Genomic DNA, 27,064 nt, shown 5'->3' with positions numbered 1-27,064 from the left:
AATCAGCCATGATCTTATTGAATGGTGGAGGGGGCTCAAAGGGCCAGATGGCCTACTTCTGGTCCTGGTTCTTAAGTTCTGTATCATCTAAAAGATGCACTGCAGAAATTTACCAAGACTCCTGAAAGTGGTTTTCTTTCATTTTGGTGAAATAAATGGAATGCATTCTAAATCTGTACATTTTATTATCAAGGTTTTCCACACATTTTTCCTTTGATACATGTGTGACATAAATTGCCATGCATTCACAGCTTGCATTGGTTCTGTACCTAACAATTATGCGGGTTGAAAAAGCAAAGGCACATAATTCCGATCGGGTTTTTTCCAAGTGTTCAACTAATTTCTTTAGGCGCTAAAGTTAGTATCAACACTCATACATTAGGGCAAGCATAGAAAAATGTAAAATAAAACATAAGTTGATGCAAGAAAAATCCAATGAAGAAAAATCTCGCCCACTGCACAGCATCTAGAAAGACAAGGGCAGCAGATACACAGGAATACCATCACCTGCACGCCACTCCTAGCCACCTACCATTTTGACATATAACAGCATTCCTTCAGTATCACTGGATCAAAATCTTGGAACTCCCTACTGGATTTGTGTATCTACCTATACCTAACTTTCTTGGAAAAGATTCAAGAGGGCAGCTCACTACTGATATCTCAAGGGTGACACAGCAATAAATGCTGGCCAGCCAGTGACACCCATGTCCCATAAGCGAATTTTAAAAGAGCATTCCAAACATGGCAAGCCCAACCTCCTCCACTGGATTTAGGACAAGCAGGCATTACTCTTCTCTTTGAGCTTCTGCTGTCTCCTGTTGAGTGCCACCTTGCTCCTTAAGAGAGAGGGGGGGAAAGTTTCAGTGAGTTTGGGTAATGTGGTTGCCTGGGCTGACTGTGTGTAAGACATCAGTGTGACAAGCAGCGCTAAGTGTTGTGGTTGTAGTGTAGCAGATGAATATCAGATTATGAGGTATGATTCAGAGGCACTGTTGGTAGGTGAGTGATGAATTACATGGTGTCCAAAGTTGACACTTCAGTAGGAAATAGCATTTGTAGATTCATTTACTTATCCTGACCACTTGTGAGGTCATTGGTTTTAGAATTACTTCTAGATTGTCAGAGCTTGACTCATACCTTCTGCGGCTATCTCCTCAGACTGCCTCCTTGACATATGTCGGGACAGCGTTCTAGGCCTTCTCAAAAACCAAATATCTCCCTAGTTTGCACGTCCATCAGAATCTATCAAAATCTTGGAGCCTGCTCTCTCCCACACTGTCATTCTTCAAAGGTTCTTAGATCATCCTTCCTGCCCAACCACCATCATCTCCTCTTGCAACAATACACTTCAACTTTAAGCGGTGGGGGAGAACAGGCTAGTTTTCAGTTGTGCCAGCCATATTGGCTCATTTTATGTTTTGCCAATTATAGATCAACAGCATGGAAATCAGTGGGGATTGGTGTCTTGTTTGCACTGTAATCAATGGGAAAATGTTCACTGTGCATCATTGTCCCTAGCCCATTTTTTGAGGCACTATCAAATTTACCCACAATGAGGGGAATTGTTGCGATATAAAAATGTGGACTGAAGTAGTAATGTGGAGGAGCTAATACGTCAACATCAGGTTGTAGGATCATTCAGGTTTAATTGTGGGTACTGGTCCTTCTAATGATTTGCTCAGTCTCACTCCTGGAGACCTCATAATCCTGCTTCCTAATGCACCTCAGTATTTGAAAACCACTTTTCGGTTCAACGACCTCAAACAATATATAAAATCATTTTCTTTCATTTTTGTGAAAAAACATCCTGCCACCAAATCCATAAATGGAACATATCATAAACCTGTGCATTTTATTATTAAGCTTTTCCACACATTTGTCCTTTGATACATGAATGACATAAATTGCCATGCAGTCCAAAGGTGTTCAGTTAGGTGGAGTGCCAGACTAAATTGCCTATGTATCAGGGATATGCAGGCTAGGTAGATTAGCCATAGGAAACGTAGGGATGTGGTGGTGGATCTGGGTGGGATGTGGAGGGCCAAAGTGGATTCAATAGACCAAATGCTCAACTTCCACACAATAAGGTTTCTATGATCCATAGCTTGCATTGGTCTGTACCTAACAATTATGTGTGTTGAAAAAAAAATGAAGGCACATAATTCCCATTGGGTTTTTACCAAATGGTCTACTAAATATTTTGGCACCACAGTTAGTATCAACACTCATAAATCAGGTAAAACAAAAGGTAAATGTGAAGTAAAATCCAGTGAAGAATAAAAATTGTTCATCACATTATTGTGACAATCTGCAATATCATTGACTATAATAAGACTGTCAATTTTTTGCCAAAAATAAGCTTGTCTTCAGTTAATGAGGAACTGACTCAAGATTGCTCAAGCTCACCCTTGCTGCTCAACTGTGTAATTTTGAAAAAAATGCATATGATGCTAAAAGCCAACAGACTGAAAGGACCCACATCTGACCAGTTTGACACTAAGTAAAAGGGCCAAATGCAATTCACTATGACAGCTAGTGCCTCTTATTTACTCATTTTCTTTTGTAATACTTCGAAAGCAGTCAAAATCCAGCAAAAGTAATTTGTCTCCAAATCGCTTTGAATTATTGAATGCAATGATGCAAAGTTTATTGCTTTGATTTACTTTTGAGTTATCACGCTTACAGCTACAAGTAACACTATAAATTATTTTAGATTACAACCTCTGAATCTAGTCACATCTAGATTGGCAATGAACAGCTATGAAAATAAACCAAAAAAGGCAATAATATAGCTCAGCAAATAATCAAAATTCGGAGAAGATTTCATTCTTCCTTCCAGTTGAGTAATTGGTAAATATTTAAAAAAATAAAAGCAGGGACTTTCATGATAGCTCTATTCCACGATAGTCACATTACATAATATGTCAGATCTCAATTACCAATGTAAAAAAAAATTAAATTTTGATTAAAGTTCAATTCCACACGAGTAACAGAGCGTGCAGGAGAAATGAGTGGAAAAATTTAATAATAAAATGTACAGGTTTAGAATATGTTCCATTAATGGATTTGTCAGCAGGACATTTCACCAAAATCAAAGAAAACCACTTAATATATTGTTTGCAGTCATTGCACTGAAAAATGGTCTTCAAACACTGAGGTGCACTAGGAAGCAAGATTGAGTGGTATACAGGAGAAAGACCCTGCAAATAGTTAGAAGGACCAGAATGTACATTTAACCTCAATGATCCCAGCCACCTGATGTTGACATGTTAGTTCCTCCACATTCCAAGTTCCTCCATGTTCCCATTCAAATGATTTCCTGTTTCAACTATATTATTAAAGGATGCTATTGTGCCAAGACCAGACCGTGTACAAAAGAGGAAAAGCATTAATGGTTGTCCTAGGTCACGCCCATACCAACACTAAATGGGTAGCATTGCCAGCAGATTGACATATATTTTCCTCCTGATCTAAATATGATGCAAGGAAAATCAGGCAGCAAACAACACAACTCGTGTAAGAAACATTAAAGAATACAACACGATAATAAATTTCGTTTGGTAGAAGAATCAGCATCAAGAAAGCAGTTAGTACATTTTCTAGTCATTAATTACATGCGTAGAATGAGAAATTCAATAGCATACATAGTCCACTGTGATATGTATGCAAATACCAGTCTGTACATTTTCTCATGGGCAAACTAACAGCAAAATCTATTAAAGCACGAATTAATGTTGTTAGCAAGTTCAAATTCTTTAGAATTTTAAGCATAACAATTACCGTCCCCACTAATTTCATCTGTGAATCCAGGCAGCAAGACAGAAAGAGAAGAAAAACAAGGAGGGGAGAAAAGGTGGAAAATTGCATTATTATCAGAGGCAGGAAACAAAAACAACCTTCAGGAACAAAAGCATCAGAAAATGCAAGAATCTATGATTCACAACAAACGGAAGCTAAACTTAAAAATAAATCTTTATAGATTCAAATTAATGTTTGATTTTCATATCCTTATATTTGGAATGAATTATTAATGATATTAATACTGGGAATTAAACTGACAGCCACACTTGACAGCATCTGCCAATATAAACCACTAACTTCCACTTCAAATACAGCTTCCCAACATGCAGAATAAATCACTATCCTGCCTATCAAAATGTTTAAAGCAAGATGAATTCCACTGTGTTAGAGTATTTCATACACTTATTGATGCACTTTTGAGCTAAGAATTCATGTCTTTTAGGTGAAAAAAACTGAAACCATTTCACTTGGGATCCAGAGGTCAGGAGAAACAGGAAATTTCCATCCAATTAGTTTGGGCGAGCTTCAGGTGGCACAGTGGTTAGCACTGCTACCTCACAATGCCAGGGACCCAGGTTCAATTCCACCCTTGGGTGACTGTCTGTGTGGTGTTTGCACATTCTCCCTGTGCCTGCGTGAGTTTCCTCCGGGTGCTCCAGTTTCCTCCCACAGTCCAAAAGATGGGCAGGCTAGGAGGACTGGCCATACTAAATTGCCGACAGTGTTCAGGGATGTGTAGATTAGGTGGGTTACAGGAAAAGAAGGGTATGGGCATGGGTCTGTGTCGGACGCTCTCAGGTTAGGTGTGGACTTGATGGGCCAAAGACCCTGTTGCCACTCTATGGGGATTCAGTGATGTTTAGGTGAATTACATGGGATATGCTAGATAACAAAGTGTGGAGCTGGATGAACACAGCAGGCCAAGCGGCATCTCAGGAGCACAAAAGCTGACGTTTCGGGCCTAGACCCTTCATCAGAGACTCTCTGATGAAGGGTCTAGGCCCGAAACATCAGCTTTTGTGGTCCTGAGATGCCGCTTGGCCTGCTGTGTTCATCCACCTCCACACTTTGTTATCTTGGATTCTCCAGCATCTGCAGTTCCCATTATCACTGATACATGGGATATGCTACCCAGATCCATCAGGGTATAAGATGATGCACTATAAAAGCAGCATTTTCTGGGCTCAAGCATGCAAAGGGAAAACAGATTGAGTAGCATACTGCCCCAGGTTTCGATTATACAGCATCTGGAAGACGGCCCAGGGCAGAAGATGAATGGAAATCAAATGTTTAGTCGGTAGCAATTATTAGAGAAACTCTCCAACTCTACAAAGCATCAAAGGTTTGTCCATAAAGTTTTTAAGCCCGAGGTAGAAAAATTACTCATGTTGATCATGCCACATGCTTTCAGTAAAACGGCATACCAGTCACCACATTAGTTTCAGTACCCAAAATGGTTTTATTTAAAATGCAGTACAAGTTTTGCTACAAAAAAAACCTATTGTGCATGCCAAGATTAAGAATTACAAAAATACTGAAAAGCATTAGTACATTTGTAGATAACACAGGGTAATAAGTCTTTTCTTAAAATAATATTTTACTTTAGTTTCAATTTAATTGGATAGCCAGACACTTCTTCCTTGGCGGAAATGACTATTCTGAGAGGGCATAATTTTAAGGTGACTGGAAGAAGGAATAGAGGAGATGTCAGAGGTAGGTTCTTCACACAGAGTGGAGGGTGTGCGGCATGCGCTGCCGACAGTGTAATGAAGTCAGATGCATTAGGGACATTCAAGTGACTGTTGGATAGGCACATGTGAAATGTAGGGTATGCAAGATAGTTTGATCTTAGAGCAGGATAATAGGTTGACACAACATCGTGGGCCGAAGGGCCTGTACTGTACTGGTCTATGTTCTTAAAATGGGAAGAGACATTAAACAAAATTTCTATTTTCATATTTTCAATAAGGACTCTGCTGCTTAAAAAATTAAATTGAAAAAAAAAACAACTAAAAATGTGACAGTAGAACAATTTCTAGTTAAAAACCAGGAAGTGCAAATGTAAGATACTGTATTAGTGAATAAGCAAAATAAAGTCAGTGCACGCTGGAAGCTAGGCCAAATCAAAACATTGCAATTGCAGAAAATCTTTACTAAAAGCAGAAAATGCTGGATATACTCAGCAGGTCTGTCAGCATTGGTGGCAAAGAAAGACTTTAACATTTCAGATTCATGCCCTTCATCAGTACTAGAAAATATTAGAGATGTAACAGGCTTCAAACAATCTGAGTCAGTAACAAGTGAGGTGGAGGAAGAAGAAAATAACCAGGTGTGTAATGGAGTGGAAAGTAAGACTGAGTAAATTAAAAAAAAAAGCAAAATAGACAAACACTCGAAGAAAATAACATTATGAGAACACAAGAGCAGATGTTATGATATCAAATTGCGAACTCAATGTTGAGCCCAGAGGACTGTAAAGTCCTAAAAAATAAACTGACCCCATCCTTCCCCCTGCTAACAGTCTGCTCACAATCTTGTTTCAAATTGGACTACAAGGGAAGCTTTCCACAGGACATTTGATAAGGTAACACATGTTAGGCTAGTTAATACTGCAGAATACTTTAGATTTAGTGGGGAGAACTGAAAAAGAAGAGGAATTACGAGGAAAAAAGGAAAAGGAACTATGAGAAAAAAACTCACACTAACATAGTGGGAAACCCGAAGTTTTCTATGGGCGTATAAATAGTAAAAGAATGGTTAGAGGAGGAGTGGGTCCAATCAGGGACCAAAAAGGGGACTTACACAAGGAGACAGAGTAATGGCTGAGGTATTAAATGATTACTTTCACCGAGGTAGAATGCTGCCCAGTCCATGGTATCAAAGGAGGCAACTCTGTCACATAAAGGTTCCAAATTTTTAAGCAGCAGCATTGGGTAGACTTTTGGTACTTAAAGTTGACAAGAAATCAGGACCAAATGAGAAGCATCCAAAGATTTTGAAGGAAGCAAGGTTAGAAATTGCAGGGGCACTGGACTTGGGGGTAGATGCTGGAAGACTGGAGAGTTGCAAACATTGTGGGCTTGTTCAAGTACAACTGTAAGGGCCTTCCCAGCCATTACAGACCGGTCAGTTTAACTTCAGAAAGAGAAAGCGAGGGAGAGACAAGTGAAAGAATACGCAGGTTAAGTGAGTGGGCAAAAACTTGGCAGATGGAATATACTGTGGAAAAATGTGAAATTATGTACTTTGGTAGGAAAAATAGAGCTATTAATAATACTTAAATTAGGAAAGACTGCAGAAAACTGTGATACAGAAGGATTTGGGGGTCCTTGTGTATAAGTCACAGAAAACTAGAAGTTCAACAAGTAATAGGGAAGACAGACTGTAGGCCTACTTCAAAGGGAATGGATTATCAAAGTAGGTAGGTTTTGTTAAACTATACAGGGCACCAGCTGGAACATTGTCCTCTTATATAAAGGAAAGATATAGTGGCACTGGAGGCAGTACAGAGAAGGTTTATCAGGTTGATTCCTGATAGGGTGTAAGGTAGGCAAACTTACTGAAACATACAATATTCTTAGGGGCCTTGACAAGGTAGATGCAGAGACTATTGCCATTGTAGGAGAGGCTAGGGCCAGATGTCTTAATCTCAGAATTAAGGTAGAGACGAGAAAGAATTTCTTCCCTCAGACGGTTGTCAATCTGTGGAATTCAGCCCAACACACGACTGTTCAGGCTGGATCGTTAAACATTTGAATGATGTAGGCAGATTTCAGAGATAGATTTTTTATTAGTAAGGGAATCAAGGGTTATGGGATAACAGGAGGAAATGACAGATTAGATTTGACTGGAGCAGAAATAGGCCATTCAGTCTCTGTTTTATGGTCTTACAGATATTCCAACCTCAACTGCCAACATGCGGAGGGTGCCCATTTCCACTGCTGCAACAATCTCAGGCTTACTCTTTGTTCAGGTCATCTGTTGCTGAAATCCTCATTCAAGCCTTATTTAACTCTAGATTTAGCAATTCAAATACATTCCTGGCTTGTCTCCCACAGTCTACCTTCGTTGAATGTCTCTATCTTAACCCACAGCAATTCCCACTCCTCTATTATCCATGCACCTGCTGACCTGCACTAACTTGCAGTCAAGCAACATCCTAATTTTAAATTCTTATCTGTGCTTTCAAAATCCTCTATGGATTACCCCTTCCTATTGTTGTTATGTCCTCCAGCTCCATAACAATCCCAAGATATCTGTGCTACTCTGGCCTCCCGACATTAATTCTCTCCATCACTGGTGGCTGCACCCAAGTCCCAGGTTATGGAATACTCACCCTATACTTCTTTGCCTCTCTCTCACATTTCCTTCTTTTGTTAAAACATGACTTCTTCGATCAAGCGTTTGATCATCTGATTCAATATCACCTCACTTAACTTGTTATCAAGTCTGGTGTATAATGCTGCTGTGAAGCTCCTTGAGACACTTCATTTATATACTATCTTTAACATAAAAGCTGGCATTTGGAGGCAGTCCAGAGGAGGTTCACTATGTTGTTCCTAGGTGTGGAAGAATTGTTTTAGGAGAAGAGGTTGATTAGGTTGGACTTGTACACCAATGAAAACATACTAGAACCTTACGTTCTCCCATCTGCATAACTGCTATTGTTTTGTTGAGGTACCATTCTTCGGAATTAAGTAATTGGAACAGAACTAGGGGCTGAAGATAATCAGGTCAGAATTGCAGTGGGATGGAGAAATAAAATGACAGGCAAAATGACTGCAAAGCAGTCCCTCAAACCAAATTTGGTCTCCCTTGTGTCAAGGATTCTTAGAGTGAAAATAGTATACCAAATTGCAAGAGTTTACATAAAATACTCTTTCTTGTGGTTAATAAGTGTTTGGGGCCAAGGAAGGTGAGAAGAGGGTAGATAAACATTTTATCTCCTTGACATCGATCTAAGACATTAACTCAGTTGCTAACTCCACAGATGCTGTCAGACCAGCTGAATGTTTTCAGAATTTTGTGCTTTCACATGATTGAGAGTTACAACATCAGAGCACGATTTGTTAGTGTTTTGCAAAATAAGCCGATTTATATTACGCAAAGGTGACTTAACACTCCCGCGCTCTGAATATCTGTACTTTTATCAATCTGATGACATTGGCCATACAATACACTGTGCATTTTCTATCACAAGGTGACCTTTTTTCCAGTTTTAGGATGTCTCCTTAACATCTGTTAGTGACCAACGACAGTAAAGTTCAGTTCTTGGAAACTAGATAAACATCAGTAAATGAATGTTTTAAATGATTTAAGTCATGTCTATATAAAAAAAGTTGTATAAATCACCTTTAAATCCAAAGATCAGAATTTTATTGGGTGAATAGCTCCAAGTGATCTAAGAAATTATAAAGCTGCATACATCAAATGATAATTTGCACAAACACTACAGATAGAAACGAGGTTTAAAGAAGAATGCAACCTCAATCACAAAGCTAAGGAGTTAAGCAGTAATTAAGTTAATCAAGGCAATGCTCTAGATTTTTCATGAAGTTAAACATCAATCCAGTACCCTTGGCTGTCTGATGAGAGCAGAGGATGAAGGGGAAAAAGCGTCTGGCTTTCTTAACTCTGGGCTGCCAATGATTCATTCCTTCAGTGACGACAAAGAATAAAAGGAAAGTTTGGATATCAAGATGAAATACAAAATATTTGAAAGCAGAAAGTTTAATGAATAAATAAATAAATAAATATCAAACCTCATATAAAATTACCAAAATGTTAAATGTCTCAAAGAATGTCCTCAAAGACAGTACACAACAAAAATGCAGAATTACTTTCATGCTCGAGGGTGCGAGCTATGTCCTCACTTCAACAGCACTACAATTTACCTAACAGCCATCCAAGTTCTGAATATCTACACACAAAACGGTTATTTCTTCATCAATTCCTTACTGCCACTTCAATTACACATCCTTTGCCCCTATTTGCCCATTGTTTTTAAGCTAGCTGCCATATATTTTTCTTAAAGGTAAAATACTGAATCATAAAAAAGCATCCCTGCAGTGTGGAAGGTGCTGCAAATCTGACATTGCAAATTTTGCTTTCACTTTTCACTTTCTAAGTGGATTTTCTCATGAACATATGTATATTATTTATTTCACATAGAACATTACAGCACAGTACAGGCCCTTCGGCCCTCGATGTTGTGCCGACCTGTCATACCAATCTGAAGACCATCTAACCCACACTATTCCATGTACGTCCACATGCTTGTCCATCTTGTGGATTTCCTAATCTGCCTTGATTGTTGTTTTGTTATCCTTTACATTTTCTGCATCAAAGGATATTACATAAAATCTGGCCTCATAGAATAAGGATTACCATGGATTGAGGGCTGATTATGGGGCAGAAAACAGTATAAATAAAGAAGCCATATCTGGGCAGGCAGGCTGCACTTATGGGTACTGTAATAATCAATGCTCGAGCATCAGTTATTTCCAATCTATATCGATGGCTTACATAAGGGTTTTTAAACTTGTTGACAGAATGAGGGGAGGTGATGGCTCAGTGGCTATTGTCACTGGCTAAGTAAGACCCAAGTAATGCTCTGGAGGCCAAGGTTCAAATCACACCATAGATGATAGAATTTGAATTCAATAAAAGAAATGGAACTAAAAGTTTGAAATCATTGCCAAATGCTGAAAAAAACCATCTGGTTCACTCATCCTTTAGGGAAGAAGAGTCATACCAGACTTGAAATTTTAACCTTTTCTCTCCACAGATGCGGACAGACCTGCTGAGTTTCTCCAGCATTCTCTGTATTTGTTCCTTTAGGGAATGCCTGGTCTACTTTACGTGACTCCAAACCCATGTGTTTTACTCCGAACTGCCTTCTGAAAATGCCTAGTGAGTCACTCAGTTGTATCAACAGTGAAGAAGAAAAAAATAAATGAAACTGGGCAGATCACCTGGCACTGACTAAGGCACTGAAAATGGCAATGAAAAATACAGCCCTGTGACCGGAAGCATTTAAAATTCAGAAAAAGGTTTGATCAAGAGGGGAAAAATTAAGTCTGAGAGTTAAATTGCAGGGAACACATAAATTGACCATAAAAGCATTGAGAAAAATGTGAAAGGAAAAATATTAATGAAAACAAATGTAGGTCCCTTAGCGTCAAAAGCTGGAACAATTATCATGGGGAACAAAGAATTAGCAGTAGAATTGAATATATATTTTGGTTCTCTTTTCACAAAAGAGGACACAAATGATTTTCCAGAAACTTTAGGAAACCAAGGATTTAGCGACAGGGTGAAATTGAAGGAAATTAGTATTAATGGGGTTAAACACTGACAAATCACCACAGCCTGATCCTTTACAACTTGGGATCTAAATTAAGCAGCCCTGGAAATACTGGATGCACTAGTGGTCATCTTCCAAAATTCAATAGAATCTAGAACATTTCCTACAGACTACAGGTAGCAAGTGACAAAAAAAACCCCAGAGACCAGTTTGCTAACATCAGCAAGGGTCGAATGCTGGAGTCTTTTACAAAATACAAGAAAACAGAACATTTAGAAAGCATTAACAGGACTGGTCAAAAGCAGCATGGATTTATGAAAATTTTAAAGGAATAAAGGGGAGATGGCAGAGCTGGCTCAAAGGGCCGAAAGGTCCACTCCTGCAATTAATTTCTATGTTTCTATACAGTACTTCTGTTGGGCACAACAAAGAAGAAAATTATAACAGTTGTGCTTTCATTGGCTTTTATAATAATATGCAATACTGATTTCTTCACTGCACACTCACTCTAACATCCAGAATGACAATGAAGAAGGGTTTCTGAAGAAGGGTCTAGGCCTGAAACGTCAGCCTTCCTGCTCCTCTGATGCTGCTTGGCCTGCTGTGTTCATCCAGCTCTACACCTTGTTATCTCTCTATACTAGATAAGAAGAGGTCGTTTTCCTTACAGTAGGAAGGGCTGATGGGCAGATCCAACTGTATAATGTTCTGACAGACACAGACAGCACAGGTGGGCAAAAACATTTCCTCTTAGTAGAAGGGTCAATAACCATGGCTCACTGTTTTATATTAAAGGAGCAGGATATTTAGATAGGATTTGAGGAAGAGGTTTTTCACCCAGAGAATTGAGGTATCTGGAACTCACTGTCTAAAAGCATGGTAGAGGCAGGAACTCCTAAGACATTTCAGAAATGCCTTCGGGCGACACAGTGGCTCAGCGGTTAGCACTGCTGCCTCACAGAGCCGGGGACCTGGGTTCAATTACACCCTCAGGCAACTGTACGTGTAGAGTTTGCACATTCTCCCAGCATCCGCATGGTTTTCCTCCGGGTGCTCTGGTTTCCTCCCACAGGCCAAAGATGTGCAGGGTACTTGGACTGGCTATGCTAAATTATCCGGAGTGACAAGGGATGTTTAGGTTAGGTGGGTTAGACATGGAAAACCAAGGGTAGGGGAATGGGTCTGGTGGGACACTTTTCAGAGGGGCAGTGTGGACTTGTTGCACCGAATGGCCTGTTTCCACACTGTAGGGAGTCTATGATTCTTTGAAATATTTAAGTAAACACTTGAATAGAATTAGAATGGATTAATGTTTTGGGACCAGCAAAGACATATGGGCTGAAGAGTCTTTTTCCATGCTGTAAAATATTATTGGAAAAATATATGTTTTGTCAAAGTTATTTATCTTGAACTGATCAGAACAAAAAGCTTTGAAAAAGTGACTTTTTCAGCAATACTGAAAGTGTTACAAAGTGACTACATATTCAAAATAATCATTTGATTTTCTACTCCAGTCCACAAAAAAACAGAATTATGCCGAGATACAATTGGTTGCATGTAGTAAAAATCAGGCTACTGCCCATATGTGAGCACTGTCACATACATTAACCACTGGAAACAAAGGCAGTACACGTCTGGTTGGGTCCTATTTTCAATATCTGCATTTTTAAGAAACAGTGACTGGATTGAGATCACAGCCCCAATATTTATGAGGCAGTTGGAAACTTAAAATAATTGAGAATCCAGCAAGGTCAGGTGTGTTGTCACACTCAGCTGAATGGCCTTATTTGTGTAGCATAATTTGGCTTCCCATCTGTCAAATGGCCAGATCAAACAGAGAGCAAACTGGTGGTAGTAAGGATCACTGAAGACAGGTCCAGACAATTGACAGCTAGGTACAGGTGTGAGGAAAGAAGTTCCATTTTGGCAATAGGGACTAGGGATTTGGTGAGACTTGCAGGGTTATCTGAGGAGCCTTGGGGATGGGGAGACATTCCTACTTCTCTCGATGCACAACGAATGCCCACAGCAATTCTGACAGCAGTAGGTCCTGCCTCTATTGCACTGCCAAGTTTCTAAGCCCTTGGGGAAACATATGTAGCATCAGCCTGGTTGAAGCCTGATTCAGGCCGGCTAGTAAGTATCGAGTACACCTGCAGCAGCCACTCACACACGAAGATCAGTGTAAGGAGGGCAGTGGGCATATGTATATCAGGGCTAGATTACATGCAATTCACTCTTCACCAATCAAACTGTCCCTCTGCTGAGGTTTAAAGTCTTAGAAATGTTGGACAATTATTAATAGAGAATAATTGTTGGCATTTGTAAAATTCATCCAGACACAATGATCCAAGGTTATTACAAATCAGGATACAAAATTTGTATCTATTGGCCTGCGCACCTTGCTGCCATTCATGGAAAGGGGAACTGCTGCACTCAAAAATAACTGGAGATGGCGCAGATACATAAAATACTTTTGGAGACAACTGATAAAATGGGGTTAATAACACAAAATAATCTTTAAACATTAGCAATATTACTTACAAATAGGCCGCCAGACTCAAGCCAAGAAAATTTTTTCAAGGAATTTGGCAAGGTTTTTGCTGGAGAACTAAATGGTTATTTAGGGTTCACTTGGCTGGCAGAGGACAAATCACCACTGTTTGTGAACCTCATCATTTCATCACAAGTCGAACTGGGTTGGTAGTAATAAGCTTTTAGGGCAGCACAGCAGCCTGACGGAAGCATTACTAACATAGCAGCATTGTGATTGAGTGATTCAGTCAGGACAGCTAAGCATTGGCAGGCAGAATGTGCCAGCAATGGCCCTACTGAAAAGGAGAATTTGGCAAAACAGTAAAGTCGCAGGAAATGGAACTCCAAAAGATGGATTTCTGTGGGATTGTATGGCAAATAAAATGGATGTGCTTTTACTTAGCTTCATCAAAATGTCAGTTTTCCACTGGAGTGCGCCACAATGGCGCCACCCTGTGGCAAATGTTAAAATATGCCATTAAAATTTAGACAAGTTTTAGTTCAATTGGTAGGCAGCTATGTAATTATAGGTACCAAAACAGCACCAAGTAAGATATAATGTTAAACTAATCGCCATTTTCGATAATAGCACTTTGAAGTTGGCAGAATAATTGTGAAAGGCTCTTAAAAGCCTTGCTTCAGTTAGGGAGTGGTGTGCCCTACAGAAGTGTGTGGTGGAGGCAGATTCAATTGAGGCATACAGAAGGGAGGTTGACTGTAATCTGAAATGGAAGACCACACAGATTTACAGGGAGACAGTAAGAGACCAGCATTCATTCAGTCCGCTGGTGAAAACACATGGGGTTGAATGTCCTCTTTCTGTAGTGTTGCTTAGCTTTATAAATCAGTTAATGGATATCAGCAAGCAAGTTATGTTAAACTTTTACAACACATTGGTTAGGCCTCAGTTGGAGGATTATATCTAATTTTATGAACTACAACCTGGATTGAATATCAAGTCCTTAGAGAAGATGCAGATAAGATATGACATTGGTACTGGTGTGTGAGATTGCAATCATGTATTGTGAAGAAAAATGTGAATAATATATATATCATTTTTAGAGTTTGGATTTCAAACTAGAGGCGTATTGGTGCTGATTGCCTCTAAGAAGGGTTTAAAAAAATTTCTGGAACAGTGACCTAATCCAATATGCGTCAGATTACAGTGACTGCAAAATCCCTGGAGTGTAATTGTTAAAGGGAATAGCTTGCTGGTGGTTTAGAAAAATCAATGATTGATTTTAGTTTAGAAATCAGAGAGATAGAAAACTTCTAAGGCAGTTTTGAAGATACCCAACTGGGGTGAGAAACAGATAATACTTTCTCTCCTAAATATGGTACAGAACAGTTTAGGGTTACCACAGTCAACCTTGGTGTAAAGCTTGTAATGTAAATTTTCTAAAGCAGGGTGCTTCGTTAGAAATTAGCAGATTACTAAAAGGATTAAAAGTTTAAACCTTCAGTTTGGTAAGCATTTTCATAAGATGACTTCACAGTTCATCGGACAAAACTGGGAAAAGTAATTACGTTGAACCTGAAGATTTGATAGAGAAGGATAATTTCCCTGGATTTGGATCACTGCCTGTATTTATTGCCCATTCTTAGTTGCCAGAACTGAGTGGCTTCCTTAGTAATTTCAGACGACAACTGACAGTCGGTCAGTCATGTTACTGTGGGTCTGGAGTCACATATAGGCTAGATCAGGTGAGGATGCCAGATTTTCTTACCTGAAGGACTTTGTTGCACCAGATGGGGTTTTCCAACAATTGGCCATGATTTATTTGATGGTCATCAGTAAATTCTTAATACTAGATTTTTTTTATTGAATTCAAAATCCACCATCTGCCATGGCAGGATTTGAATCCAGGTCCTCTGAACATTAGCTGAGTTTCTGGATTAATGGACCAGCAAAAATATCGTTAGGTCATTGCCTCTCCTTGACCATCACTCTGAGGGGCATAAACAGGGTAGACAGGGAGATGCTATTCTCCTCAGTACTGGGATTAATGACTAGGAGCCACAGTTTGAAGGCAAGGAGTGGAGTTTTAGATAGAATTTGAGGAAAAACATTTTTCACAGAGCGTTAGGGGTATCTAGAACTTCCTGCCTGAAAGGGTGGTACAGGCAGGAATAGTCCAGCTCATTTAATATATTTTGATGAGCACTTGAAACACTATAACATAAAAGGCCATGGATCAAGTTAGTGCTTAATGAGATTAGAACAGATAGATGTTTGATGGCCTGCATAGAAATAATGGGCTAAAGGGCTTCTTTCTGTGCTGTTATGTTCTTGTAGAGGCGTAAGAACTTGGAGCAGGAGTAGGCCACCCGGCCCCTCGAACCTGGCCCGCCATTCAATAAGATCATGGCTGATCTTATTGAGACTCAGCTCCACTAACCCACCAGCTCACCATAACACTTAATTCCCTTACTGTTCAAAAATTTATCTAGCCTTGCCTTAAAAACATTCAGCGAGGTAGCTTCGACCGCTTCACTGGGCAGGAATTCCACAGATTCACAACCCTTTGGGTGAAGAAGTTCCTCCTGACCTCAGTCCTACATCTGCTTCCCTTTATTTTGAGGCTACGCCCCCTAGTCCTAGTTGCACCTGCTGGTGGAAATAACCTCCATGCCTCCACCTTATCTATTCCCTGCATAATCTTATATGTTTTGAAAATATCTCCCCTCATTCTTCTGAATTCCAGTGAGTATAATCCCAGCCTACTCAGTCTCTCCTCATCATTCAACACTCTCAACTCTGGCATCAACTGAGCGAATCTCCTCTGCACCGTCTTCAGAGCTAGTATATCCCTTCTCAAGTAAGGAGACCAAAACTGCACACAGTACTCCAGGCGTGGCCTCTCCAGGATTCTTATACAGCTGCAGCATAGCCTCCCTGTTTTTAAACTTTATCCCGCCAGCAATGACAGACAAAATTGCATTTGCCTTTTTAATTACCTGCTGCACCTACAATTCTACTTTTAGCAATTCATGCACAAGGACACCCAAGTCCCTCTGCACAGCAGCATGTTGCAATTTTTTACCATTTAAAACATAGTCCATTTTGCTGTTATTCCTACCAAAATGGATGACCTCACACTTAACAACACTGTACTCCATCTGGCAGATCGCTGTCCACAAACTTAGACTATATCTCTCTGCAGACTTTCAATGTCTTCGGCACACTTTGCTCTACCACTCACCTTAGTGACACCTGTAATTTTGACATGCCACACTTAGTCTCCAACACCAAAATCATCTATGTAAATCGTAAACAATTGCAGTCCCAACACTGATCCCTGAGGCACACCACTAGCCTCTAACCATCGACCAAAAAAAACACCAATTTACCCCACTCTGTTTTCTACCAGTCAACCAATCCTCTATCCATGCCAATACATTACCTGTAATACCGTGCAACTTTATCTTATATAGCAGCCTTTGGTGTGGCACCTTGTCAAATGCCTCCTGGAAATCCAGATATACCATATCCACAGGTTTCCCACTGTCCACCATGCAAGTAATGTCCTCAAAGAATTCCACCAAATTAGTTAAGCATGCCCTACCCTTCATGAACCCATGCTGGGTGGTCCCAATGGGACAATTTATATCCAGATGTTTTGCTATTTCTTTCTGAATGATAGATTCAAGCATTTTCCCCCACTACCAAAGTTAAGCTAACTGGCCTATAGTTACTTGCTTCTTGTCTACTTTTTTAAACAGTGGCATCACGTTGGCTGATTTCTAATCTGCAGGAACCACCCCAGAGTCCAATGAATTTTGGTAAATAATTACAAATGCATTTGCTATTTCCCCCATCACCCCTTTTAGTACCCTGGGATGCATTTCATCAGGGCCAGGAGACTTGTCTACCTTTAGCCCCATTAGCTTGCCCAGCACTGCCTCCTTAGTGATGATAGTTTCTAGGTCCTCACCTGCTATAACCTTCTTGTCATCAGTTTTCGGCATGTTATTTGTGTCTTTCACTGTGAAGACCGACACAAAATAACTGTTTAATGCCTTTGCTATTTCCTCATTCCCAGTTATTAAATCGGCCTTCTCATCCTCTAAAGGACTAAATGTTACCTTCACCACTGTTTTATGATTTACATATTTATAGAAATGTTTGCTGTCTGTTTTTATATTCTAAGCTAGTTTACTCTCATAATCAATCTTACATTTCTATATAACTTTTTTTGTGGCTTTCTGTTGGCCTTTAAAGATTTCCCAGTCTACTAGTTTCCCACTACTGTTTGCTTTGTTGTACTTTTTTTTTCCCAAGTCTGATACTTTCCTTTATTTCCTTAAACATCCATTGCTGATTATCTCTTTTCCTACAGTTCTTCCTTAGCACTGGAATATACTTCTGCTGAGCATTGTGAAAAATCGTTTTGAAAGTCCTCCACTGTTCCTCAATTGACCCACCATAAACGTTTTGCTCCCATTCTCCCTTAGCTAACTCTTCCCTCATCCTATCATAGTCTTCTTTATTTAAGCACAGGACATTGGTACTAGATTTAACATTTTCATGCTCTACCTGTATTTTAAATTCGACCAAATTGTGATCACTCTTTCTGAGAGGATCCCTAACTGTGAGATCATTAATTATTCTTGTCTCATTACAAAGGACTAGATCTAGGATAGCTTGCTCCCTCATAGGTTCATTACATATTGTCCAAGGAAATGATTGCAAATGCCTTCTACGAGCCCCTCCCCAAGGCTGCTATGGCCGACCTGGTTTGACCAATCCATATGCAGATTAAAATCCGCCATGATAATTGCTGTTCCATTTTTACATGCATTAGCTATTTCTATGTTTATTGCCCGCCCCACCACAATGTCTTTATTTGGTGGCCTATAGATCAAGTCTATCGGTGGCTTCTTCTCCCTGCTATTCCTAATTTCCACCCAAATGGTTCAACCTTTTGTTCAGGAGAACCTATAATCATCTCTCACTACCGGCCTGACATCATCCTTAAAAATCAGAGCGAACCACCTCCCTTACATTCCTGTCTTTCCTTCCAAACAGTTTGAAACCCCTGGATATTTAACTTCCAGTCATGGCCATCCTGCAACCATGTCTCTGTAATGGCCACTAAATCATACCCATTTGCCATGATTTCACCGTCAACTCATCTATCTTGTTGTTTCGAATGCTCTGAGCATTCAGATAAAGTGCTCTTATGCCAGTTTTTGCACCTTTCTTTTGAGTCCTGTCATCTCCATTACTAACAGATCGCGTTCTCCTTCCCTTTAACTTTTTTCCTAATTTTCAATGGAATTTAAGCTTCCTCACCACCTGCTAACCTGCTGTTTTGCTTTCCATTAATTGTTATGCTCCCTGTATGCTCAGTCCTCCCTTCGCCCCTACTTACTAGTTTAAAGTCCTATTGACCACCCATTTTTCCCTTTTCACCAGAACACTGGACCTGGCCCTCTTCAGGTGGAGTCCATCTCAGCGGTATAGATTCCTCCTGTCCCAGAACTGATGTCAGTTGCCTGATGCCCCATGAAAAGGAAACCCTCTTTCCCACACCACTCTTCTAGCCACATGTTTACTTTCTTGATCCTCACCTATCCATGCCAATTTGCATGTAGCTTGGGCAACAATCCAGAGGTTATGACTCTTGAAGCCCTGCTTTTTAATTTTGTTCCTATCTTTTCATAATCCTGAAACCGGTCTTTCTTCCTAGTTCTGCCTATGTCATTGATACCTACGTGGACCACAACTGGATCCTCCCCCTCCCTCTGTAGTAGCATCTCAAGCTGGTCAGAGATAGCTTGCACCCTGGCACCGGGCAGACAACACACTGTGTGGGATTCTCTATCCTGCTCACAAAGGATGCTGTCTGTCCCCCGATGATAGAATCCCCTACAACTACAATCTGTCCTTTAGCCAGAGCTCCTCAAGCAGCCAACACTTGCTGCAGATGTGGTCACTGCTGTTCTCAATGGGATCAGCTAGCTCCCACATCATACAGCTACAACACATCACCTGACCTGCCATCTCTACTTAAATAATTATTTAAAATTAATTAGTTTTGTTTTTAAGTTTCACAGTATTCTCTCTTTAAGTTCACTGCACCAGTAAGTTTACTCTGTTATATACTCAAACAGACTCCGGTTTTGCCTTCCGAACCACTCCCAGAGGATTTGGTGTCTAGGTGACGTCCTCAAAAGATAACAAAGAGATGAGAAAAAAATGCCAATAGTGTACCACCTCACCACGCTTAGTGTTTATTATTAAGTTAGAGGGTGTGGAAGGGTGGGAGACACTATACGTGTAGTGTTTCGAGTATTAGCTACTTTCCAAATTTATTGGGTGAAAGAAAACTGTTACACAGCCAACCACTCGCACCTGGTCTGGGGCTCCTCCTCCGCTGAACAACTGAAGGCTGCAGTCACACGAGGTAAGACTTTTATAACAAAAGCGTACCTTCCCGGCTGCCCTTGCACTCTCTCCCGACACCCGTCGCTGAACAACTGAAGCTATATACCTATGATTCTATATACCTACGGTTCTATATATCTACATGTTTGTTTTTCTATCTCTCCCCAACTGTTTGGGAATCTATATTACACTCCCAACAAAGTATCCCCTTCTTATTTTAATTCCACCCATATGGCCTAATTTGAACAACATTCTAAGATATCATCCCTCCTTACTACAGTAATTGACTTCCTAATATTCCAAGCCCACCTCCTCCTTTACATTACCCTATCCCCACCTCACCTAAAAATTCTATCAAACTGAGCTGCCAGTCCTGTCCCTTCCCCAACCCTGTTTTTGTCATAGCAATGACCCCACATCCCCTTGCATTAATCAACATTCTCAACTCATTTACTTGTAAGACTCCTTTTACTTAAATAAGAGCCATGCAGCTTTGTCACGCTCCCTTGTGTGTTATCGTAACTATATCTGCACTGCCTCTACACTGACTTGGTTTTTCTTCTATACTTCTATGTGCATCACCCCCACTACACCTCCATTCCACATTCCATCCCCCTGCCAAATTAATTTAAGCAATCAGAAACCACACCAGGAAACCTCGCCCAAAGATATCAGTTCCATTCCAGTTCAGGTGTAACCGGTTGGGCTTATTGTTCAGGTTGCACTTTCTACACAATCTAAAACCCTCTATTCTGCTCTAATCTGTTAATTTAATTTTAGACAAAAATATTCCAAAGAAAACTGATCTAAAAGTGCACACTTCCTGGAATTTTGTAGTGATGTTGTGGGTCTACTTACAGCACATAGACTGCAGTGGTTCATGAAGGGAGCTCACCCACACCACCAAAAAGGGATGGGCAACGAATGCTGGCTGAGCCAGTGATGCTCACATTCCATGAACATTATAATCCTAATTTAGCTGGTCATAATAATACTGCAACAATCGATAGGTTATACCTTATTCATCTCATTCTTCAAATTTGCATGAGTTTCTGTAAAGTTGAAAGCCTTCCAGAGCAGTCAAACTGCAGCAAAAATAGTTTGAGTTTAAGATGCTTTTTCAGAAAGGGGAATACTTCAAAGCTGCAGTAGCTATTTGTGAGCTCATTGATAAGCTGATCTGATTTTCACATTTTTTTAGCCTTAGTTTGACACAGGCTCAAAAGTGTGGGCCAGAACAGTTGAGATTTGATACCTAATCCTGTGGAACCCCTATGGCAGAAAACGGAAAGCAATTTCAACACAAGAAGTTCTTTCACATCCAATACTAGGCCTCATCATCGTCTTAACATTGAGGTCACAGCACATAACTTGGTCTGTGCTTAGACTGAAATTTCAATAAACTTCTATTTTTCCTCAGCAGTCTGGCATTTAACATTCATCAGCAATCGACCTGAAAACAGGATGGGAGCTCTGTGACATTCAAAAAGAATACTTTTATGTTGATTGCTATTCAACAGAGCTAACACAGCCTGCGGCTTATTGACTCTCGCCTTTGAGGCAACTTAGTCATTACAGTGTGTCGGAGTAAGTAGTTCAATTATGATCAATCCCACTTTCCACATGACAATCAAGCGGGTATTCACTCTGCCATTGTATTAAATCTAAAATCAATGTAGCAGAATTAACTGCTGCAAACATTTCCAAGTGTAAATTAATTTAAGAAGTTGCACTGTCTATTTTCAACAGCTAATACAGAGAATACTAACAAACCAAGCGCTGATGAATTTACATAAAGCATTTGGTATTGTTCAATTACCGAACATTTCTATTTACCTCTTTCTAAAATATTACGATGTACAATGAATGCCTTCTAATATTATTTCTGGTTTTGCTTATTTTCACATCCTGAAAGAAACATATCTTGATTTCTCAAAGTCAAACTGGTTTCATTTTTTATTATATAATATTCTACATTTGATAAATATGATGATTGATGAAAAAAGGCATTTGGAAATGGTCAACACTGAGCAACTGGCATTACACAAAATCATTGAGGAAAATAAGCATATTATGCTATTTGCAATACAATGAGAATTCCTTTATCCATTTGCAAGATATATCATCTATTCAGTGTGTGAAAAACTGGCATAATACTGGTGTCAATGTATTCTTAATTAGAAGCGTTATATTTTAGCTAATAGTTGACATCTGTTGGGTTATTTTTAAATGCATAAAATAGTGAACCACTTAAGAATTATAAAATGTAGAATAGAGAACCTAAAGTATTAAAGAAAAAACTGTTAGAATCCAGAACTGGAATTCTCGAACTCCAAAATCACCAATTACAAAAATGCTAAAATATACCTTGAAAAACTGGCAAATGCTTAAAGGAAAATATAACCATTGGTCAGTGCTTCCTACAAAATTTAGGAAACAAACTTACTATCCTAAACCCAGAAAATCTTACCCGAGACTGAAACGGTCCGTGTCCTCAATCCCTGTTTTTCACTGTTTGACAATCTGAAAAATGAATGAGAAAGACGCTGAATGTTATGCATTTTCTGAAAGGTCCAGTATGCATTCATTACTTCAACCCAATGTTGCTTACAATAATAAGCAGGTTATGGAATTCCCTTTCTGACACAGGAAAATTGAGACGGAAACGAGCTACCATCCGAGTGTTTTGTAGGGTGAATGAATATACACAACACAATAAAGCTAAAGTTGAACATATTTATGTCAGTCTGTTGCAAACTGAATTTCCAAACTACAAACATACATTACGGCCTAATACAGAACTGTGATTTCATAGATTATGTTGTAAATGCATATGGGAAAGCCAACAGGATCATGCATTATGAGCAGGAAAATGTTGTCCCTGCAGTGTAGAGAGCCAAACAGGGAACATAATTCAGTCTTGAATACCTCTCATGTTGAATAATAATTAACCGGTTGAAAGGAGGGAGGAAGGGGAGGCGGGGGAGGGGCACAATCACCAGCATCAGCCACTATGATCCCGTTTTGAGCTGACTGGCTAAACACTCCACTGCTTTAACTCCCTGCCTTTCGAAAAGGTGTTCCTAAAACCCACCCCTTTGACAAAGCTTTTTTCATAACAGTGTGAAGTACCTTGGATTACGTTCCTTTAATAATTTGCTACTATTCTGCGTGCTTTTTTAAAAAGAGTGGTCAAATTTGGGGCAACATGGCAACGAAACTCATGATCAAAGGAATTCAATTTAATTGAAAATCTTAACCACAAAGTCCAACAAGGGGGACCAAAGCAGACAAAACATCCATCACCCCAGGCACTGTAAACAACAATGGTATTCATTTCCTACTTGACCCTGCAAAGGCTTCCTTATTGACATCCAAAGGCCTGTGCAAAAGTTGCAAGAGTTGGACCTCATGTTAGTTAAGGAATAGCCTGATATTTTTCTCTAAGGTGCGATTCTGTAAGAATGGCTACGTACCAGACAATATCATCACCATGCTATCACTGGGAGTGACACAGTCAGAAGTGTTGCCATAGCATCCTCATATTAACTCCTGAACATGAAATCTCACAGCATCATATCAATCATTGGGATTCAAGCAAAATACAATCCCATGCGCCTGTAAGTCAATTCAATGTTCAAGGAATTTCATTAAGGCGTTGCACTCATTGTTAAAATAATTATCAATTTCGCCATTACAGTTTTTATTTACTAATTTATCCCTAAACTATATCTGTCTGTCTGTCCATCTGTAAGAAAGTGGGAGGGGTGTTGAAACAAAACTGTGCTGAAATCATAGATATTAAGTAGATTATCTTGTTTACTCACATTCTGCTAAAGTTACATGACTAATAACAAATCATTAAGTTGTTTAAGTGTAAATTTGGTGATGTGAGGGGATTAGAGAGAGTTCAGAAAAGACTTAAGAGAATATTTTCATGGATGAGAAACTTCAGTCACATGAATAGAAAAGGGGAGGTTGGAAAGAGCTTTGATCTGGATAGAGTGGGGAGGGAGGAACAGCTTTTGTTGACAAGAGGAACCAGAGGACGCTGGTTTAAGGTGAATGGTAGAAGAACCAAGAGTGGCACGAAGACAACCATTTTTAGACAATGAGTCGTTAACATCTGAAGTGCTCTAAATTAATATGTGGTACAGGCAGATTCAATTATGGAAATGGAACTGAATCATTATTTCAAGTGATTTGTGAAAGAAGCTAAGGTGGAGTGAGGAGAAACATTTTCACACAGCAAAAGGTCAGGGAATGGAATGCACTGCCAGGTGACGTGTGAACGGCAGGTTAAATTGAGGCACGCATGAGGGTATTGGATGATTATCTGGAGAAAAATAAATGTGTAGAGGTACAGGGAAAAAAGCAGGAGATTGACATAATGGGCTGAACAGTCCCTTTCTGTGCTGTAACACTTCTGTGATTCTGGGAAGATTAAAAAAAAATTATGGGGCTACACGGAAAGGATAGGGGAATGATACGAGCTGAATGGCTCTCAGACAATTCGCAGAGATATGAAGGGCCAAATGGCCTCCAATTGTGTAAGAACTATTCTGTGATTCTACATTATACTCTGTTGTGCATGAAAATACTTAGTTTTCAATGAAAATGAATACAAAAATTATTAAAACTTAAATTTATCTTAAATGATACACTGCTAATTACTTGAAACTCATGTTCACTTACTTGGGCAAGGATGGCAAGGCTCGTTCTCCTTCTGTGGAAAAAGCATCAAAAAATTTAAGCAGATAAACAACAGTTTCTTTTTTAAGCTGAGTTGTATTACTGCTTTTATTAAATCAGCACACACTGCTTGAAAGATGTAAATTTAGGAATCCAGAATACTATGAATCAAACCATCCACAACTACTGGGACACCCAAACTAAATCAGAAAATGCTGCAACAGCCAACTAAAGCCAAAACAAAGACGTAGCAAATCATGAGTTAACCCAATCTTCTGTAAATGAGTTTGGTCTATTTCTAAATTCTTTCAATTATTTTCTGTTCCATATTAATTCATTTCTAGTTATGTAAAGATGACCAGTTTTACCAAATGATGAGTGGTGATAATAAAACCCCAAATTCCATCAATTTTTAATTGCAAACTTTACAGAAGATTGATGGTATAACTTCAAAACTTCAGAGGAACAGAAAAGACTAACTGCTTGCAAATAATTGCAGTAATTGCAAATATTGGCTCTCCTAATTAGGTCTGGAGACCAACTGAACCCATTTTGCCTCAAACTGTCAGCAGACTTGCTGTTCTGTGTATTTTAGTCTTCAAATTACAATCTGCATGTCTCTAAGTTGGTATTTATTCTTTCATTTTGTACAAAATTTGAATCAGAATTTGTAAAATGAATAAAGTCACCCCAACTACAAACCACAAGTACAGGAATCCCATTAAGGTATTTTAATTTTGTTTAGTTATTCAGGGGATGAGACATTTCTATCAACGCCAGTCCAAATTGTCTTTGAAAAGGTAGTCAACCACATTTCTGAACTGCTGCAGTGAGTATGCCTGAGGTATACACCTAAGTACTGTTCGGAAGGAAGTTTCAGGACCTCGACACAGTGACAATAAAGAAACAGATGATAAAGAAACAGGTGCCAAAGAGAGTAAGAACTGCCGATCCTGCAGAGATAACACAGTGTGGAGCTGGAGGAGCGCAGCAGGCCAGACAGCATCAGAAGAGCAGGAAAGTTGGCATTTCGGGTCAGGACATTTCTTCAGAAGTGGGGGAGGGGGAAAGGGAGCTCGGAAATAAATAGAGAAAAAGGAAGGGTGAGACTGGGGAAGGTAGGAGGGATGGTGATAGGTGAGTGCATGTTGTCAGGTGGGAATTGGTCAGTGAGGTGGGAGGAGCTGACAGGTGGGAGAGAAGATGGTCAGGTTGGGTCAGGTTGAGGCAGGGATGACAGGGAGGACTGGTCATGGGATGAGGCCGGGGGAGGGGAGTTTTCAAAACTGGTAAAGTCCACATTGAGGCCATTGGGTTGTAGGCTCCCAAGTCAGAATATGAGGTCCTGCTCCTGCAGTTTCCAGGTGGTGTCATTGTGGCATTGGTGGAGGCCCAGGATGGACTTGTTGCCCAGGGAGTGGGAGGAGGAGATGAAATGGTTTGCAGTTGGAAGGTGTTGTTGCTTGTTGCGAGCATCACACAGATGCTCTACAAAGCGATCTCTAAGCCTTTGCTTGGTCTCACCGGTGTGGCAGGAACAGCAGATGCAATAGACCCCATTGACAATAACAAGGTGTAGAGCTGGATGAACACAGACGACCAGCAGGAAAGCTGACGTTTCGGATCTGGACCCTTCGGTTCTGAAGAAGGTTCCAGACCTGAAACATCAGAATTCCTGCTCCTCTGATGCTGTTTGGCCTGCTGTGTTCATCCAGCTCTACGTCTTGTTATCTCAGGATCTCTAGCATTGGCAGTTCCTGCTATCTCAGACCACATTGTTGGATGTGCAAGTGAATCGCTGTCTGATGTGAAAGGTTTATTTGTTGCCCTGGGTGGAGATTTGGGGGGTGGGGGTGGGGGGGGGGGGGGGGGGGGGTGGTAGTGACGGTGTAGGGTGTAGCACCTCCTATGGTTGCAGGGAAAGCTGCCGGGTGTAGTGAGGCTAGTGGGGAGTGTGGAGAGGACATGGGATTCACGGAAAGAGCGATCCTTATGGAAGGCAGATAGGGGTGGGAAGGGAAATATACCTTTGGTTATGGGGTTGGATTGCAAGTGGCAAAAGTGGTGGAGAATGATGCGTTGTATCCAGAGGTTAATGGGGTGATATGTGAAGACAAAGGGAATTCTGTCTTTGTTTTTGTTAAGGGGAGGGGATGTGAGGGCACAGGTGCGGGAAACATAAGAGATGTGGACGAGAGCATTTTTGACCGCTGAAGGAGGAAAGTTGTGGTCCTTGAAATAATTGGACATTTGGGATGTTTGGGAGTGGAACGCCCATCTTGGGAGCAGATGTGGCGCAGGAATTGGGAGTAGGATGGCAGTACACTCCCAAATGG

General features: G+C 40.1%; 1 protein-coding gene across 18 annotated transcripts in view; it reads right to left on the bottom strand.

Moving 5' to 3' along the window:
• Nucleotides 1-27,064, bottom strand: part of LOC125451742 (focal adhesion kinase 1) — a 481,699-nt gene that overhangs the window by 137,186 nt on the left and 317,449 nt on the right. For 10 of the 18 annotated variants that reach the window (XM_059646207.1, XM_059646206.1, XM_059646200.1 and 7 more), the window contains 4 exons: nt 24,732-24,762; nt 22,507-22,559; nt 9,380-9,460; nt 3,784-3,801 (listed from right to left, as the gene is read on the bottom strand). In XM_059646207.1, coding sequence (XP_059502190.1) covers nt 3,784-3,801; nt 9,380-9,460; nt 22,507-22,559; nt 24,732-24,762 — 183 coding nt within the window. The remainder of the gene's footprint in view (nt 1-3,783; nt 3,802-9,379; nt 9,461-22,506; nt 22,560-24,731; nt 24,763-27,064) is intronic. The other 8 variants (XM_059646202.1, XM_059646204.1, XM_059646212.1 and 5 more) reach the window with 2 other exon arrangements.

Source organism: Stegostoma tigrinum, chromosome 5, assembly GCF_030684315.1.
Source record: "Stegostoma tigrinum isolate sSteTig4 chromosome 5, sSteTig4.hap1, whole genome shotgun sequence".
NCBI classification, from domain to species: Eukaryota; Metazoa; Chordata; class Chondrichthyes; order Orectolobiformes; family Stegostomatidae; genus Stegostoma; species Stegostoma tigrinum.
Note: the sequence above shows the minus strand (reverse complement) of the source record. Positions and strands in the feature narration are given on the sequence as shown.